The sequence below is a fragment of the Microtus pennsylvanicus genome, chromosome 7, assembly GCF_037038515.1.
Source record: "Microtus pennsylvanicus isolate mMicPen1 chromosome 7, mMicPen1.hap1, whole genome shotgun sequence".
Lineage (NCBI taxonomy): Eukaryota > Metazoa > Chordata > Mammalia > Rodentia > Cricetidae > Microtus > Microtus pennsylvanicus.
The window spans coordinates 20,881,737-20,897,582 of record NC_134585.1 but is presented as its reverse complement, the minus strand read 5'-3'; the positions used below and the strand labels follow the sequence as shown (position 1 = coordinate 20,897,582).

At 44.5% G+C, this 15,846-nt stretch overlaps 1 protein-coding gene across 4 annotated transcripts in view; it reads right to left on the bottom strand.

The window, feature by feature from the left end:
* The window catches only part of Mypn (myopalladin), a 95,915-nt gene that overhangs the window by 35,923 nt on the left and 44,146 nt on the right, over positions 1-15,846 (bottom strand). For all 4 annotated transcript variants that reach the window (XM_075980101.1, XM_075980100.1, XM_075980099.1 and 1 more), the window contains 4 exons: positions 7,766-7,941; positions 5,864-5,915; positions 2,272-2,368; positions 780-851 (listed from right to left, as the gene is read on the bottom strand). In XM_075980101.1, coding sequence (XP_075836216.1) covers positions 780-851; positions 2,272-2,368; positions 5,864-5,915; positions 7,766-7,941 — 397 coding nt within the window. The remainder of the gene's footprint in view (positions 1-779; positions 852-2,271; positions 2,369-5,863; positions 5,916-7,765; positions 7,942-15,846) is intronic.

Sequence of the window (15,846 nt, the reverse complement as noted above, 5' to 3'; positions counted from 1 at the left end):
TGCTGAGCCTGAGTGTCTTCTAGCTACATGACAAGGAAGGGCTTTCCCCTTCCTAACAAAGAGGAGAGTTCTGGAGGAGAGAAGTGGCATGACAAGGGTAGTCTGCAGCCGGGCGGTGGTGGCGCACACCTTTGATCCCAGCACTCGGGAGGCAGAGGCAGGCAGATCTGCATGAGTCCAAGGCCAGCCTGGTCTACAGAGTGGGTTCTAGGACTGCCAGGGCCACACAGAGAAAACTTGTCTCAAAAAAAAAAAAGGAAAGAAAGAAGGAAGGAAAAGAGGGAGGGAGGGAGGGAGGGAGGGAGGGAGGAAGGAAGGAAGGAAGGAAGGAAGGAAGGAAGGAAGGAAGGAGAGAGAAAAGAAGGGATGGGGATGTTGCTAGCTTAACTGGCGGAGCTACTTGCCTAATACACACAGGCTCTGACCTGAGTTCAATTCCCAGCAACGAATAAAATGGGTATAGCTGTATACACCTGTAATCCCAGCACTCAAGAGGTTGGGGGAAAGAGCATCAGGAGTTCAAGGTTATCTTAAATTACATAGCAAGTTCAAGGCCAGCCTGGGACACCTAAGATCCCATCTCAAAAAGTAAAATAAAATAAATAAGCCTGGGGCTAGACATGAAGCCATAGAAACGACCAAAACACAGAAACCCTTAAATCCTACACTGTACTTCCAAAAGACAAATCCTGAGATAAAATCAGAGGATCTTAGGCCCTTTGTCTGGATTCCCTGGTGTCTCAAGCCCTGGCAGAAAGAAAGCAGTCTTATTTGATTACCTTTGTAAACACTGGAGCCGCAATGATAGGCTTTCCATCCAGTCCTTGCAAATAGTTGGTGGGACTCTGACACTGTAAGAAGAGAACCAACAATACGTTCATTGTCACCAGGGTTGCTGCATGGACAGACTGAGATAATGAATCTACAGACTTCGTTATATAAAATTAATCTCAAATCAAAAGACCAGTGTTTTCTAAATTCACAAATCATAGACTTGAGATTGGAGACTGAACCGATTGCATTTCTTCCTAGGTCAGGCTGGCTATAAAATTACACTTCTCCCACCCACATGGTCCAGGTAACTAGCCCTACTCTGAAGAGGGCTCAAGTCCCTGGAGCTACACAAATCATTGTTTAAAAACCAAGGGACTTGGACTCAACGTTAGATAAGTAATTCTCAAAATATATCAAAATGTATTTGTTTAGATTATTATTGACATGCAGCAAATACATTTAGAAAGTATAATTTCATGTTTTAAAGTACATGTATACCTGAGCAGGAAATGCCTGGAAGTCTCTCCCAGCAATTATTACTATTGACAGGAGATTCATCTGAGGATAGGGTGTAGAGATACAAGCTTGACTAAAGTTGATTGTTTTTTTTAAGATTTAATTTTAATTATATGTGTAGGTATGTATCTCTGTGCATATGTCTGCAGGTGCCCACGGATGCCAGAAGGGGCAGCTGGATCCCCAGGAACCAGAGTTAGGGTTAGTTGTGAGCTGCCCACTGCATCTTACTTAACCACTGAGCCGTCTCTCCAGCTCTGATTAAAGTTTTTTGTTAGTTTGTTTTTGTTGTTTTAATTTATTAAAAAAATACCAATCTAAGTTCCCACTCCCTCTCCTCCTCCCATTCTCTCCACACACCCTCTCATCCCACCCCCATCCACTTCTCAGAGAGGGTAAGGCACATTGCTTTGGGGAAAGTCCAAGGTCCTCCTTACTATGTCTAGACTGAGCAAGGTATCCATCCAAAGAGAATAGGATCCCCAAAAGCCAGTACATGCAGTAGGGATAAATCCTGGTGCCACTGCCAGTGGCCCCTCAGTCTGCCACAGCCATGTAACTATCAACCACATTTAAGTTTTTACTTAATATGCTTCTATACAGTGTTTTATAATAAACACTGTCATCAACTGGAAAGATATGAGTCTTTACTCTTTTTTTGAAAAAAAGAAAAACTACTTCCTTTTTGTCTTAGGAAATAGAATTATTTCATTTTCCATGAAATAAAGTTAAGATGTACACCCATTGGTTCACATATGATCAGCACTTTTTATAAAATGGGGTTGCCAGATACCAACTTGTGAAACGTCTCTTTTCCTATGTTGTTTTCCCAAGGAGGAGACTAGGTTCCCAAAGCCATCGGAAGCACTGAGCTCATGCAGCCGAAGGACAAAGCGATTACTTAATGATCAATTACAGCAGCGGGCATGACCTTGCCACGCAAGGTGGTCATGGTCACTTGCGCTCAACCTAGATTCGTACCTGCTGGACGGTGGACACTCTGGGCTGGCCTTGGGCTACTGGAGGAATGGCTGCAGAGGTAGTGGGAGGAGATGACAATTCATTTGGCTTCTGGATTCTAAGAAATCATTAAAATATAGATTATAACACTAGAACTATAGTTCTATATAGAACTATAGAACTAGAGCTGCTTGTGAAAGTCAGCAAAGCCAGAAATGCCAGCATTGCTTGCTGGTGGCTAAAGCAAGTCTTTGACAGTATTCTGCAAGTTTTCACCAACGTTTCGTTCTACACACATTCTGTTGGGCAACATGCATGAAGACGACATTCTTAACCTTGGATTCTTTGCTTGGGGTATGGCTAGCGATTCAGACATATCTACAGTGACCTGAGATTCACCAGTGATGGACACAGCACAGGCTGGAGATAATTTTCGAAGATCTATTTTGCTGCTAATTTCTCTATTGTACTCATTTCTTTTTTTCTTTTCTTCTTTCTCTTCCTGCCCTCTCCTTTATTTTTTTACTTTCTCTTTTGAGACAGGGTTTCCCTTTGTAGGCTAGGCTGGCCTTGAAGCCACAGTGATCCTCTTGCTTCTGCTTCCCAAATGCTGAGATTAAATGTCTGCCCACTAAATTTCTCTCTCTCTCTCTCTCTCTCTCTCTCTCTCTCTCTCTCTCTCTCTCTCTCTCTCTTTCTGCTGGCCTTGGACTGGCTATGTAGCTGAGGGGGACTTTGAACGTCTGACCCTTTTGTCTTTACCTTCTGAGGGCTCCGATTATAGGCATGACTCACCATGCCTGTTTTATGAGGTACTGGGGATCAGATTCAGGGCTTTGTGCTCACTGGGCAAGCGCTCTATCAACTGAGCTACATCTCTAGCTCCTCCCCTTTCCATTTTGGGCAAGGAAGAAAAAAAGAGGCTAGGCTTTATAAATCGTTGTGTCTTGGATTTTGCCCTGGCATAACGTAGAAATATCCCGAAGTTGACAAGCTCTTCAAATTTATACAATTTAACTTAAGAGTGTTGAACCAGGAAGTACTCTTGAGAGGGAGGATGAAGGAAAATTAATTTTGTGAGGAAGATAGAGGTCTGAGGATGTAGCCAGAGAACCTGGCGAGAGAGATAGCCTAAGGTAGAGGGAAAGGCTGTTCTCTCGATGGAAGACTCTGGTCGTCCCAAAGAGCACTGGGAAACAGTAAGCGTTGGGTTTAAAGGGCCCTCAAGATCTTGACCACAGGCCTTTCACCTATGGCCCGTGGAGACCTGTGGTCACTGACAGGAGGCTACCTTTTCTTTGTTCTGGATGTTGCCTCTCAGTTTCTTCAACTCTACAATGAGTAAACAGCGACTCACAGCCCATCAGTCTTTTAGGAGGGTTAAAGAGCTAACCCCTATCAGAAGATTAGCATGTCCTTGTTTCTCCACACTCAGTATGGATGCCTGTGGGATCCCTACACAGCCGAGGAGGTTGTGAGGAAACAGAATGAATTTCCCTCCAGACAGGCAGCATGTGCTCTAAGGAGCGAAATCCCATGGGCTATTGCTGTCTCCACAGCGTGTTTCCCTCTACAACAGGAGCGTCACTTGGTTTCTCACACAGCTACTCCACATAAAGAGAATTTCTTAACCTTCGCTGTGGCTAGGTGTGTCCCTAGGATGACTTCCTGGACATGGGCCATGAGCGAGAGTGATGTGTGCAGCTTAAGAGAGATGACTCAAAAGGAGGGTGGGCGTGTCTGTCATGCCTTCCGTTCTTACTAAGGAGATGGGACCGCATGTTAGCATGAGAAGAAGCGGCCACGGATCTGGCCACAGGAGACCTATGATGTCCCATGCTGGTACCCAGTAGACTGAGAAGCCTGTTTGCCAGACAAATCCTGATCTGGATGTAAATGAGAAATGAATACCAATGTTGCTTAAGTCACAGTTAATCTGGTCGCTGTTGTGTACGACTGAAGCTAAAACCTTTGCGGTAACAAGTAAAGCAAATGAATACATGAGATCTCTTCTACTTATTGAAACTTGTAGATCAACACTCGTACCCATCAGCCTTTGTAACAAAATCCGGGGGCCCCCAAAAGAGGTGCAATGATCACATGGCTGAACAGGCGTTTATTGTGGAATCCGGAGAGGGATCATTCGGACTGGGTGTGGACCATAAGTAGGAATTTCGCAACAGGAAATCCCACAAGGTGCATGATTTAAAGGAAAAGCTGAAAGTGAATTGCTGTGCTGTTTGAATGAGGTGCTGGCCACTTGGAGAGCCTGATGTAGAGGGGACAGGGGGCAGCCTGGTTGACATTCTCCTGAAGACAGTGTTGTAGGGAGGACACGTGAAGATTTTCAAAAAATGTTATTTGTTTCATGTTTGATTTTTATTTTCTACAGACAATCTTTTTTAGTTTTTGTTTGTTTGTTTCAGCTTGTTTTTTGTTTTGTTTTGTTTGAGACAGGTTTCTCTATGTGCCCTTGGCTGTCCTGAAACTCGCTCTGTAGGCCAGGCTGGTCTTAAACTCACGGAGATCCACCTGCGTCTGCCTCTCGAGTGCTGGGATTAAAGGCATGTACCACCATCACCTGTCCTCAGACAATGTTTTCTAAGCCAGGAGCATGATGAGACCAGAATGATCTGTTTGAGAATAATTGGAAGCACTTCCAAGTCTATAAAAGAGAGGCAGAAGGAAGGGCCTTTAAGGAAGTGATAGCACACAGACCCAAGGAGGAGGAATGGGGCAAAGGTCTTGAGGATGGTGGTAGAGAGGGGTAAAGGGGGAAAGAGAAATAAATCTTTATAATGTTCACACGTCTACAAGAGCGGACAGCGAGTTACTGCAGGGGTAGATGCACAGAACATTTGAGGACTAAGATGTGATTTCTCCCTTTCCAGAGCTTCCCCTCTGTGGGGAAGGTAGGATAATCCCACAGCTCTGTGAAGCCTTTCTTGCTTGACCAATGAGGTATTCATCCAAGTCCTGCACAGCCTACCCATGGCCATATCCCACAGCATCTCATTACCCTTGCCCATTTCTTGCCATACTTCCTGTACATGTCCCTCCACTAGACCTTAAATCTCAAACAGGCAGCAAGCCTGTGATTTTTCTCCATGCCCACTGGATCCAACACAGTGCCTAGGCTATAGAAAGGGTACATCAAGGTTGTAATAACTACACAGATAAAACTTTACTCAGTACTACTGTTTAGCAAAAGAGCTATGATTTGCCAAGACATTTATATTGTCTGAAACTCATGGCAATCCTCCTGTCTCAGCCTTCCAAGTGTTGCAATTACAGGTGTGTTCCTCCACCATACCTAGCTTTATAAGTACTACTTTTAAATGTATTTTAAAAGTAATTGGGTTATAGTTTTTAATCCTGTAGACAAAACCATGATAATATTTCATTTTTTTAAGTATCAGGAAGATTCAAATTAATCTGCTGGGCAGGATTTAAGCAAAAACAAATCGAGTCTTCCCCAAATCTGCCCATGTGTATGTACATATATATGGTTTTTCATGATGTTAGGACCGACCATGGAACCACCTCCTTCAAGTTCTAGACATTAATTAGGGGTTCTCCTGGGGGCCTGAGGATATTTAGGCTATAGAATTACCGATTCATCTCTTCTTTGTTAGGGTCCCCTTCTGAGTCAGAGGAAGAAACTCCTAGAGAAATGAAAACAAAAGATGGCATTTTAAAGATGATAATCTAGTACACAAATTCCTAGGCATTTGAAGCTCTGAAAAGGAATCTTAGGCTCAGGAAGGAACCCAGTGGCTCCTCGCGCGAACATCTAATCTGTCATAGGAGGAAGTAAACCCTAAGAATCGAAAGGAGTCGATTAAGGACATGCGCCCAGTGAGTGGTACAATTCAAATACACTGGGCCACGTTCTAAATTCCAGGGTGTAAAACACCTGCCAAGAACTTTGGACTAACAGAACAGTTTTTGCAGGCATTCCCCGGTGCTCACAAACCCGCACAGAGTGGGTGAAAGGGGGGATTATTCTGGATTCCAAACACTGCAAGTGTAGGTGGGTGCTCTTCCGTCCTGCCCTAATATTAACAAGTCATCCTCTATCTTGGGAGTGGGAGTGTTCGATGCCCAGATGCCAGAGTGGAAAAGCAAGCCAATAGCGATCCAATCTCAGTTCTCCTACCAGGTCCTAGATTTATTTCTCCGGATCGGAAATTCCAGGCATATACAGTAGAGCTAAACCTGGAGGTGTTTATTGTACTCCAAAGACTTGAGGTTAAAAACATGGGACACATTACTATGAAGGTATTTCTTCACTAAATGTCTGTCAAATGTTCACTATGTGCTTGGTTCTGTGGAAATGATCAGAGATAGGGAGGAATGAGACCATTTGGACCTTGCAGTCTTCTTGGCAAATGAGTGTTTGTTTAGTCCATGATCACTCGATATGTAAGCGCTGGAGGCAAGGCTTACCTAAGCCATTGTATAGGCAAGAAAAAGTACTAGAGAAAGATCCTCCACCTAAAACTCAGAGGACGAAGCAAATAGGAGCGAAAGCTTAACAGATAGCCGAGAACTACGAATTGATTTCTCCTCAAAAATTATTCATGCTTTCATGCTTGGTACTGTTGCAAACGCCACCCCAAATGATTCAAGTGGTCGCCAGACTTCTATCCCTGACTCTATCTTCTATCCATGACTATCCTTAACCAGCAGTGAGGGTAAGTCAGACCATGCTGTGTTTCTGCTTAGAACCTTCCAGAGTTTCCTTTGTTACTCTGACTGATGAAGACTTAGAATTGGCTCACCTTCCTCCCTCTACCTCCCCCTCATCTTGAACTTCAGGCTTCATTTCCTATTGCTTTGTCCTTGCTTGCTCTACTCTGGCCACACAAGCTCAACGCTTCCCATTTTATTGTAAGCTGTTTTTGTTTATTATTCTTACTATTATGTGTGTGTGTGTCTGTAGGCAGGCATGGAGGTCAAGCGACAATTTGGGAATTGGTTCTGTCCTTCCACCACCATGGATACCAGCGATCAAACTCAGGTTCCAGGCTTTTATATTTAGTATGAGCATCTCGCTGGCCCAACACACTGGCTCATCTCTACCTCTGGACTGGGGATCTCTCACCTCTGGGCTGCTGCATTTGCTGATTTCTCTGCCTGAAGTAGCGTTCCCTTGACTTTCCTATGACCACCACTCCCTCCAGGCCTCCCTTCAAATGCCACCTGGTTAGTGACATTAGGTCATCCAATCAAAACTTACAACACACACACACACACACACACACACACACACACTATTTTCTATTTCTTTTGTGATGCTGTTTCTTACCATCATTTATCTCATTCGTCTGCAGTTTCTCCCATTATAATGCAAATCAACATATCATCCATCTAAAGACCTTTGTCTACTTGATTCGTGTCTATTATCCCCAGTGTCTAGATGGACAGAATAGACCCTCATCAAATGCGTATCTAATTACACATACTTATACTTTGATAGCGTATGTCAGGCCTCAGAAGCGTGTAGCCATACCTTCTATGTAAATCTCAGCAGAAGTTGAGTCTGTTCCGTAGATGTTGGAAGCAAAGCACGAGTATCGTCCTGTGTCCTCCTCAAAGGCTTCGGCGATGGTCAGCGAGTGCAGGTTTCCGGCCTGCACGATGTGGATGTCTGGGGAATTTTCGAGCTCCTTGCCTTCACAATACCACCTGCAAGGAGGAGAACATGGCCATCCGACACAAGCAGAAGAGGAAAGTCGTCAGGCATGGTGGAATTTACCTGTAATCCCAATCCTGGGGTGTGTGTGTGGGGGGGACAGAGGTAGCAGAATCACAAGTTCAAGGCCATCCTAGGCTACTCAGCAGCTGGCAGACCCTGCCTCAAAACAAGGACAAATGCCACACACCAAACCAAACAAACAAAACTAAATAACATCAAAGACTCAATAGCAAAGATGGATCCAGATATTTTCTGAGCGGGAAACAGATAAGCTTTGAGTCAAGAATATTAAACAATCCTTTGTCTTGGTATTATTTGGTTGCAACAGTGAGAAGTTGCACACTGATAATTTGCTGCATAAATCAAAAAGGGACTCCTATTGGAAATTACGCTGGTGAGCTAGCTCAGAGGTTGAGTTTCTACTGCCTTGGCAGAGTAGCTGAGTTTAGTTCCAAGTGTTCAGGTCAGGGAGCTCACAGCCCCTGGGGATCCCGGCTCCAGGGGATCTGATGATTTCTATCCTCCACAGGCACTGCACTCCTGCACACAACCACACATACACATTGGTATGGTTTTTTTTTTTTTTTTTGGTTTTGGTTTTCTGAGACAGGGTTTTTCTGCAGTTTTGAAGCCTGTCCTGGAATTCACTCAGTAGACCAGGCTGGACTAGAACTCACAAAGATCTGCCTATCCCTGCCTCCCAAGTGCTAGGATTAAAGACGTGCACCACCACCACCTGGCATATACACATCTTTTTTTTTTTTTTAAAAAAAAAAGAATTATACAACTGAGAGATGTTGACAAACCAGACGCTATCAATCACAAAGCTAGGACCATGATGCAGATGTTAATTTATTCCCACATTTTTGTAGCATACACCAGAGGTTACCTCATCTTCTCTAGAGAGCACCAAAAAGGTACTAAGTGTTTGCAATGTCAGATGCACTGTTGCTGTGTCTGACATTACAAGAAAATTAACTCCTTTTATCAATACTTCTCCCAGGGCTGGCCTAGCCATAGCCAATAGCCCAAGCTAAATGTTTCTATGAATGATGCAAGGTTTGTTTGTTTGTTTGAGACAGTTTCTCTGTATAGCCCTGGCTGTCCTGGAACTCACTAAGACCAGGCTGGGCTCAAACTCAGAGATCTATCCGCCTCTGCCTCCTGAGTGCTGGGTTAAAAGTATGGGCCACATGCTTGACTGACCTCTTATTTTAATTCTATATACTTAAAGTTAGAACCTTTCTTTGCGGGGGGTGGAGGGGTTCGAGACAGGGTTTCTTTACCTTTGGTGTCTGTCCTGGAATTAGCTTTTGTAGACCAGGCTGGCCTCGAACCCACAGAGATCTACCTGCCTCTGTCTCCTGAGTGCTGGGATTAAAGGTGTGTGCCACCACCGTCTAGTTCAAGTTAGAACCTTTTACTACATATAGCATATGGGTTTTTTTTGTTGGGGGGGGCAAAAAATTATACAAAATAAGATATGGACTATTTAGGGGGTAGAGAGACGGTCCAGTGATTAAGAGTGCATGTTGCTCTTACAATGAATGGACTGTGGGTTCGATCCCAGCATCCATACCAAGTGGCATTCCCTACCATTTGAGATTTTATAAACACTGCCACTGTTTGTCCTCCCTCCGCACATTAAAGCCCACAAACGGACTTCATCGGTCCGATTTACCACCACGATCCTATCACCTCCAGCAGCGCCCTGGTGCATGGTAGGTACTTGGAAAATTAATTGATTAATTGTTGGAAATTAAATTAAGTGTTGATAGACTCCTTAAGCCACCAGATGATGGGAAACCTTCCTAGTTAATGGTTTGTGAGTATTTGTTGGTCTCGGCAGATTCCCTGCCTGTCTCTAAGCAGCAGACACGGGACCTGCAGCTGCCCAGACAGGTTTCTGAAGCTCCCAGAACTAACCCCAGACTATAGGGAGTGGCTGTGAACGAACCTGAAAGAGGTAGAAATACTGGGCTTTCAATTAAACACTGCACATTGAGCACATTTGTCGTGTATTACGAATAAAATGAAACAAAAGGGATTTTTTTTTTCCAGTTCGGGAGTGTTGGAACAGAGTCTCTTGTAGCCAAGGCCAGTTTCAAAACTTGATGCGTGGACAAGGATGACCTTGAGTTCCCCATCCTCCTGAATGCTGAGGTCACAGGATAAAAGAGTTTTTAAAGGCACAAAGCTACAAATACATATATATATATATATATATATATATATATATATATATATATATATATATGAATGAGAAGGAACAGGGGAGCAGACAGCACCTACAGGAGCAGGCCAGTCCAGAGTTGCAAACCAAGCACTTCCTTGGGGATATCTGTGAAAGACGTGTCGATACAGCCAAACCCCAGAAACCTGGGCCCTGCAGACAGGAGATTGCTGACAACAGGGGAGAGGAGGTGGGGTGTAAAACAGGGGGAAAGGTCACACACGTGGAAAACGGAAAACGAGTCTACTCCCCAGGTCACTGCCCCTCAGCTGAGCAGCCAGCCCTCGCGGCAGGGTGAGCAAGCAGCCGACCCAGAAGGGAGTGAGAGACGGGGGGGGGGGGGGGGGGGGGGGGGGGGGTGGGGGGGTGGGGGGGGGGCTTCAGGAGGGATTTCTCTAGGGGAAAATGAAGGAAAGGGCTTAGCCGAATAGACCAGGCTGTCATGAAATTTCCCAGACTGAATCGAGACAAATTTATTTCACATTCAAGCAAGAAGGGACAAAATCACCACCACTGAGAGCTGGGCCAACAGTGAATTAGGAGAAAATGAAGAGTCGACTTGTGAAGGACAAGAAGGTGGAACCGAGGATGCCGGGAACGCAGGGGTGGGAACCATATTTGCTTTGGGATGCACAGACTTTGTGGGTTAGGGTTTTCCCAGAGATATACAACAACTACTAGTATGGCATTTATTATATTAGGTCTTCTCTTCCTTATGTATTTACCTTTTTATTACATGTATTTATTTTTGTCTGTGCACCATGGCCTGTGTGGAGGTCACAGGACAACTTGTAGGACTTGGTTCTTTTCTTCCATCATGTGGGGATAAAATTTGATCCTCAGGCTTTGTAGCAAGAACCCTTATGCTAGCTAAGCCCTCTTGGGGGCCACACACACACACACACACACACCTTATTTATGTATTTGTTTGCTTATTTATTTGGGTATTTGAGACAGAGTTTCTCTATATAACAGCCCTGGCTGTTCTAGAACTCACTTTATAGACCAGGCTGATCCACCTGCCTCTGCTTCCCGAGTGCTGGGATTAAAGGCATATACCACCACCACCTGTAATTCTTTTTTTTTTTTTTTCTTAACACAGGGTCTCACTGTAGTCCCAGCAAGCCTGTAATGTACTGTGTAGACTAGGATGTCTTCAAACTCAGAGACCCACCTGAGTCTGCTTCCCAAGGTATCAAATTAAAGATATGTGCCACCACATCGAGGCTTTAAATTCTATTTGTTTATTTATTTTGGGTTTTCAAGACAGGGTTTTCTCTGTAACAGTCTTGGCAGTCCTGGAACTCACTCTGTAGACCAGGCTGGCCTAGAACTCGTAGAGACCTGCCTGCCTCTGCCTCCAAAATGCTGGGAATAAAGGTATGTGGCTAAAATTCATTCGTTTATTTATTTATTTGCTTATTTATTTGTTTGTTTATTTTGGGGGTGGTTTCAAGACAGGGTTTCTCTGTAGCTTTGGAGCCTGTCTTGGAACTAGCTCTTGTAGACCAGGCTGGCCTAGAACTCACAGATATCCTCCTGCCTCTGCCTCCCGAGTGCTGGGATTAAAGCTGTGCAACACCACCCACCGCCTGGCCCTAAAAAATTTATTTTTAAGTTAGCAATCAGAGTCAGGGGTTTCACTGGGACCTCTTCACACACAACGTGACACCGTACTTTATCCTGCTATGTTCTCCTTCCGCCATGGCACCCCATCCCTCTGTAGCTTCCTTTCCTCTCCCTGACAGATGCCTCCCCACCCCTGCTTTCACGCCACATCTGTCCCCCCAACCCCAAAGATGTAACCCTCCCTGCTCATGTCATCTAGATGCGATTTAAAGTCCATGGGAAGGTCTGGGGTCATAGCTCAGTAGCCAGGTGACTGCCTACCACATATGAGACCTTGAGTTTAGCCCCAAACACCATGACCTCAAAGAGAAAAAGGTCTAGGACAATACACATTCATCATAGGCAACCAATAAATAAAATACACAGTTTTATATAGGGGACTGGAGCATCATAGATGTTGGTATCCACAGGGTGCTGGAGCCAATTCCCTGATAACAGTGGGGTGCTGTGTAAACAAAGGAAAACTCTTCTACCCCATAAGGCTGGAGTGAAGGACAATTCCCCAGGAATAAGGAAATAAACACTAAATACTTTCTGATATAACAATGTGACACTATGACGAGGCAACGTTAAAAGAAAAGGAAGGGCGCTGGCTTACGGTAGGGATGCTAAGCGGCTGCCAACAGACAAGGAAGCCAGCAGAAAACAGCTTACTCTGCATACTGAGCAATGCCATCGTAAGCACATCGCTGAACCAACGTCTCTCACTTTCGGTGAGAACAAAAGTGAGATCATTCGCCCTTTGTTTCCACGTTTACACTGATGAGACAAAAGCCACAGTAAGTGAAGGGAGCTCAGAGTGCTTAGGCCACATGAATTGAACATGTCAGAGCCGACTGTGGTGCTGGGCCCACCATACCCACAAAGAACAGACTTTGACAAAGCAACAAAAGTCATTGCTTTTTATCAGCTCTCCCCACCACCACCTCTTTGGAGGCAGGGTCTCACTATATATAGCCTGGGCAGCCTTGAACTCACTATGTAGACCAGGTTACCCTCTGCCGCCCAGGTGCTGGAGCGAAAGGTGTGTGCCACTGTATCCAGGAGCTTTTTATTAAGCCTTAACCTTGAGTCCATGTTTTTAATATCCTGAGTGGTTGACAGGGATGTGGTCTAGGGCATTTCTGCTGCATGTCAGAAGGTCCTTGTGCTGTGCTTGAATTGAAGGTTAAACTGTTTCATGCATGGAGTGGTATTTTAGCTTGGAAGGATGACTGATAGACAGGTTATGGATACTCAGATGTGGGCATTCCACTTGCATTTTCTTTTTTTTCTTTTTGGTTTTTCGAGACAGGGTTTCTCTGTAGCTTTTGGAGCCTGTCCTAGAACTAGCTCTTGTAGTCCAGGCTGGCCTTGAACTCACAGAGATCCACCTGCTTCTGCCTCCTGAGTGCTTGGATTAAAGGTGAATGCCACCACCATCTGTGGGTACTTTCTCACAAATGAAAGGAAGCAAGCTTGTCATCTCAAGTAAAACAACAGCATTTGTTGTTAATGGATTACAAAAAAAAAAAATGTGTCTTCCAGGAGAAATTAGAAAACTTTTGTGTCTCCCACAGTGAGTTTAGCTTTCTTACTATCTTAAAGTTTTTTTTTTTTAATCTTTAATGAAATCATGATTTAACAAGTAAATTCTGCTCTTTTTAATACCAGATGTGAAATATGTTACTTTTTGGAGATCTGTATTCATTTTCCAAAGGACAGATGGAAGATATTGTCCCTGAGGAGTTCAAAATGGCTCACTGGGTTTTCTGGGTTTTAACACAATAGAGTGCAAAAGTTCTTTGGGAGCCGGGCGGTGGTGGCGCACGCCTTTAATCCCAGCACTCGGGAGGCAGAGGCAGGCGGATCTCTGTGAGTTCGAGGCCAGCCTGGTCTACAGAGCTAGTTCCAGGACAGGCTCCAAAGCCACAGAGAAACCCTGTCTCGAAAAAACCAAAAAAAAAAAAACAAAAAAAACAAAACAAAACAAAACAAAAGTTCTTTGGGAGGGTTCAGGTTTCCCACTGCTGCTAACCTTTGCCTGAAAAGTCTGCGAAACCCTTGCTTCCAGCTCCCTATCAGTAGGAGATTTGGTGACTTCAGCTGAGAGTCTTCCTTTACGCTAGATACCAAAGACAGTTGTGAAACATGTGCAACAGGGCTGGGAAGATGGCTTGGCTGTTAAAGAGTCTGTGGTGCAAACACGAGGACCTGAGTTTAGATCCCCATCACCGGCGCCCACAATCCTGGTACTGGGAAGTAGAGACAGGTCAATCCCTGGAGCTCACTAGCCAGCCAACCTAGCTAAATCTGTGAGCTCCAGGTCCAGTGAGAGATTCTGTCTCAGAAAATATGGTGGAGAATCGAGTGAGGAAAACAGCAAGTATCAACCTTTGGCCTCCACACGCATGCTCTCACACACGTGTGTACCTGCACACTCCACACACATACATATGTATTATGCATACGTAGTAGCATACAAACACAAGCTAAAGTCATGCCATTCTACTAGCCTGGAAGACAGTTATTCTTTATTAAATTATTTGGAGGGACATATTTATTATTGTTATTTTTAAATGAATATTTGAAACATTCTGTAGTTTTAATTTCTAACATGAGATGTAATTATTACTCATGCAAACAAAATTTCCAGGCTGGAGACCATAGCTCGGTGACAAAGTGCTTGTTTAGCATGTTTGATAACCCAAGCTCAATTCCTGCACAGGAAGGGGAGAGGAAAGGGAGGGGAAAGAGAGGAGGAAAAGAGGAGGAAGGAGGGGGAGGAGACAATGAAACCCCTTCTTTTGGACTTCAGTGATCTTTAAGATTATAAAGGGCAACTAAGAACAATCAAATTGAGAAGCACTAAATACCCTGTGAGAAACTTAGAGGAGAATAAACAGGAAAGGGGAAGGAGAATTGAAAGCAGTCTGTGCTAGAATATTTGCATATCTGTTTTGGAGGTAATTTGTCACTGTATGACTCTGGTTAGCATGGAATTCAATTTGTAAACAAGCTGACCTCAAACTCAAAGACAACTGTCTGCCTCTGCCTCTGGAGTGTTGGCATCAAGGGGTTTGCCACCACAGCCTGACCAGTATTTCAACTTTCATGTTTAAATTTTATGTGTATTGGTGTTTTGGTTGCATTTATGCCTGTGTACCATGTGAGTGCCTGGTACTCACGGAGGGTGATGGATCCTCTGAAACGGGAGTTACAGAGAGTTGTGAGTGCTGGGAATTTAGCCAGGTCTAGTGCTCTGAGCTGCTTAGCTGTCTCTCTAGTGTCTGCATTTGAATTTGTTTTGAGGGTTTTTTTTAATTTCTAAAACAAGTATAAGTAGTTGTTTTAAAATAAATAAATGCCTTCCTTTATATAAACAATACAGGATTGTCCAATCCTTTAGGTAAGATTTCTCCTCCTTACCAAAGGAGAGTGGAGTCATGTCTAATTCAGTAGCCAGAGGGAGCTAACAGGGGTGGATTCAAATGCCTGAGCCCTTTGTCAGAAGTACTTGTCACCCTTACTCAACCAGGGTGGCCTCCACCAGGGCCAAAGGCCAGTCCCTCTATGTCCAACTTGAACACTGAGATCCACTCAGAAACCAGAGTGCTCGGGCTGCCTTCTGGAAGGCTGATAACCTCCACAGCCACCCTGAGACTGGGAGAGACTCCGAGTTACCTACGTCAGCGAATGCTTTCGTAGAGACGCTCTCACTGACTCCGGGTTTCCAGAAGGCCAATCCTTAGGAGCTCACAGAATGGCAGGAGGTGGCCCAGCATGATTCATGACTCAGAAGAAATGAGTCACTGGGTTGGGGAAACAGGGCAGATCCAAACCTCCCTCTACATAATGGAGTCACCTGCCAGCCTGCTGATTTGGCCAGCTATCAAGCCAGGGAAGGAAGACACTCAAGAAATATGCTTTCCATATTTAACTAGTCTTCTCTCTCTCTCTCTCTCTCTCTCTCTCTCTCTCTCTCTCTCTCTCTCGTCTGTGATTACTGAGTACCATCTACTAGATTACTAGTGCAGCTAAAGCATGGCTTGGG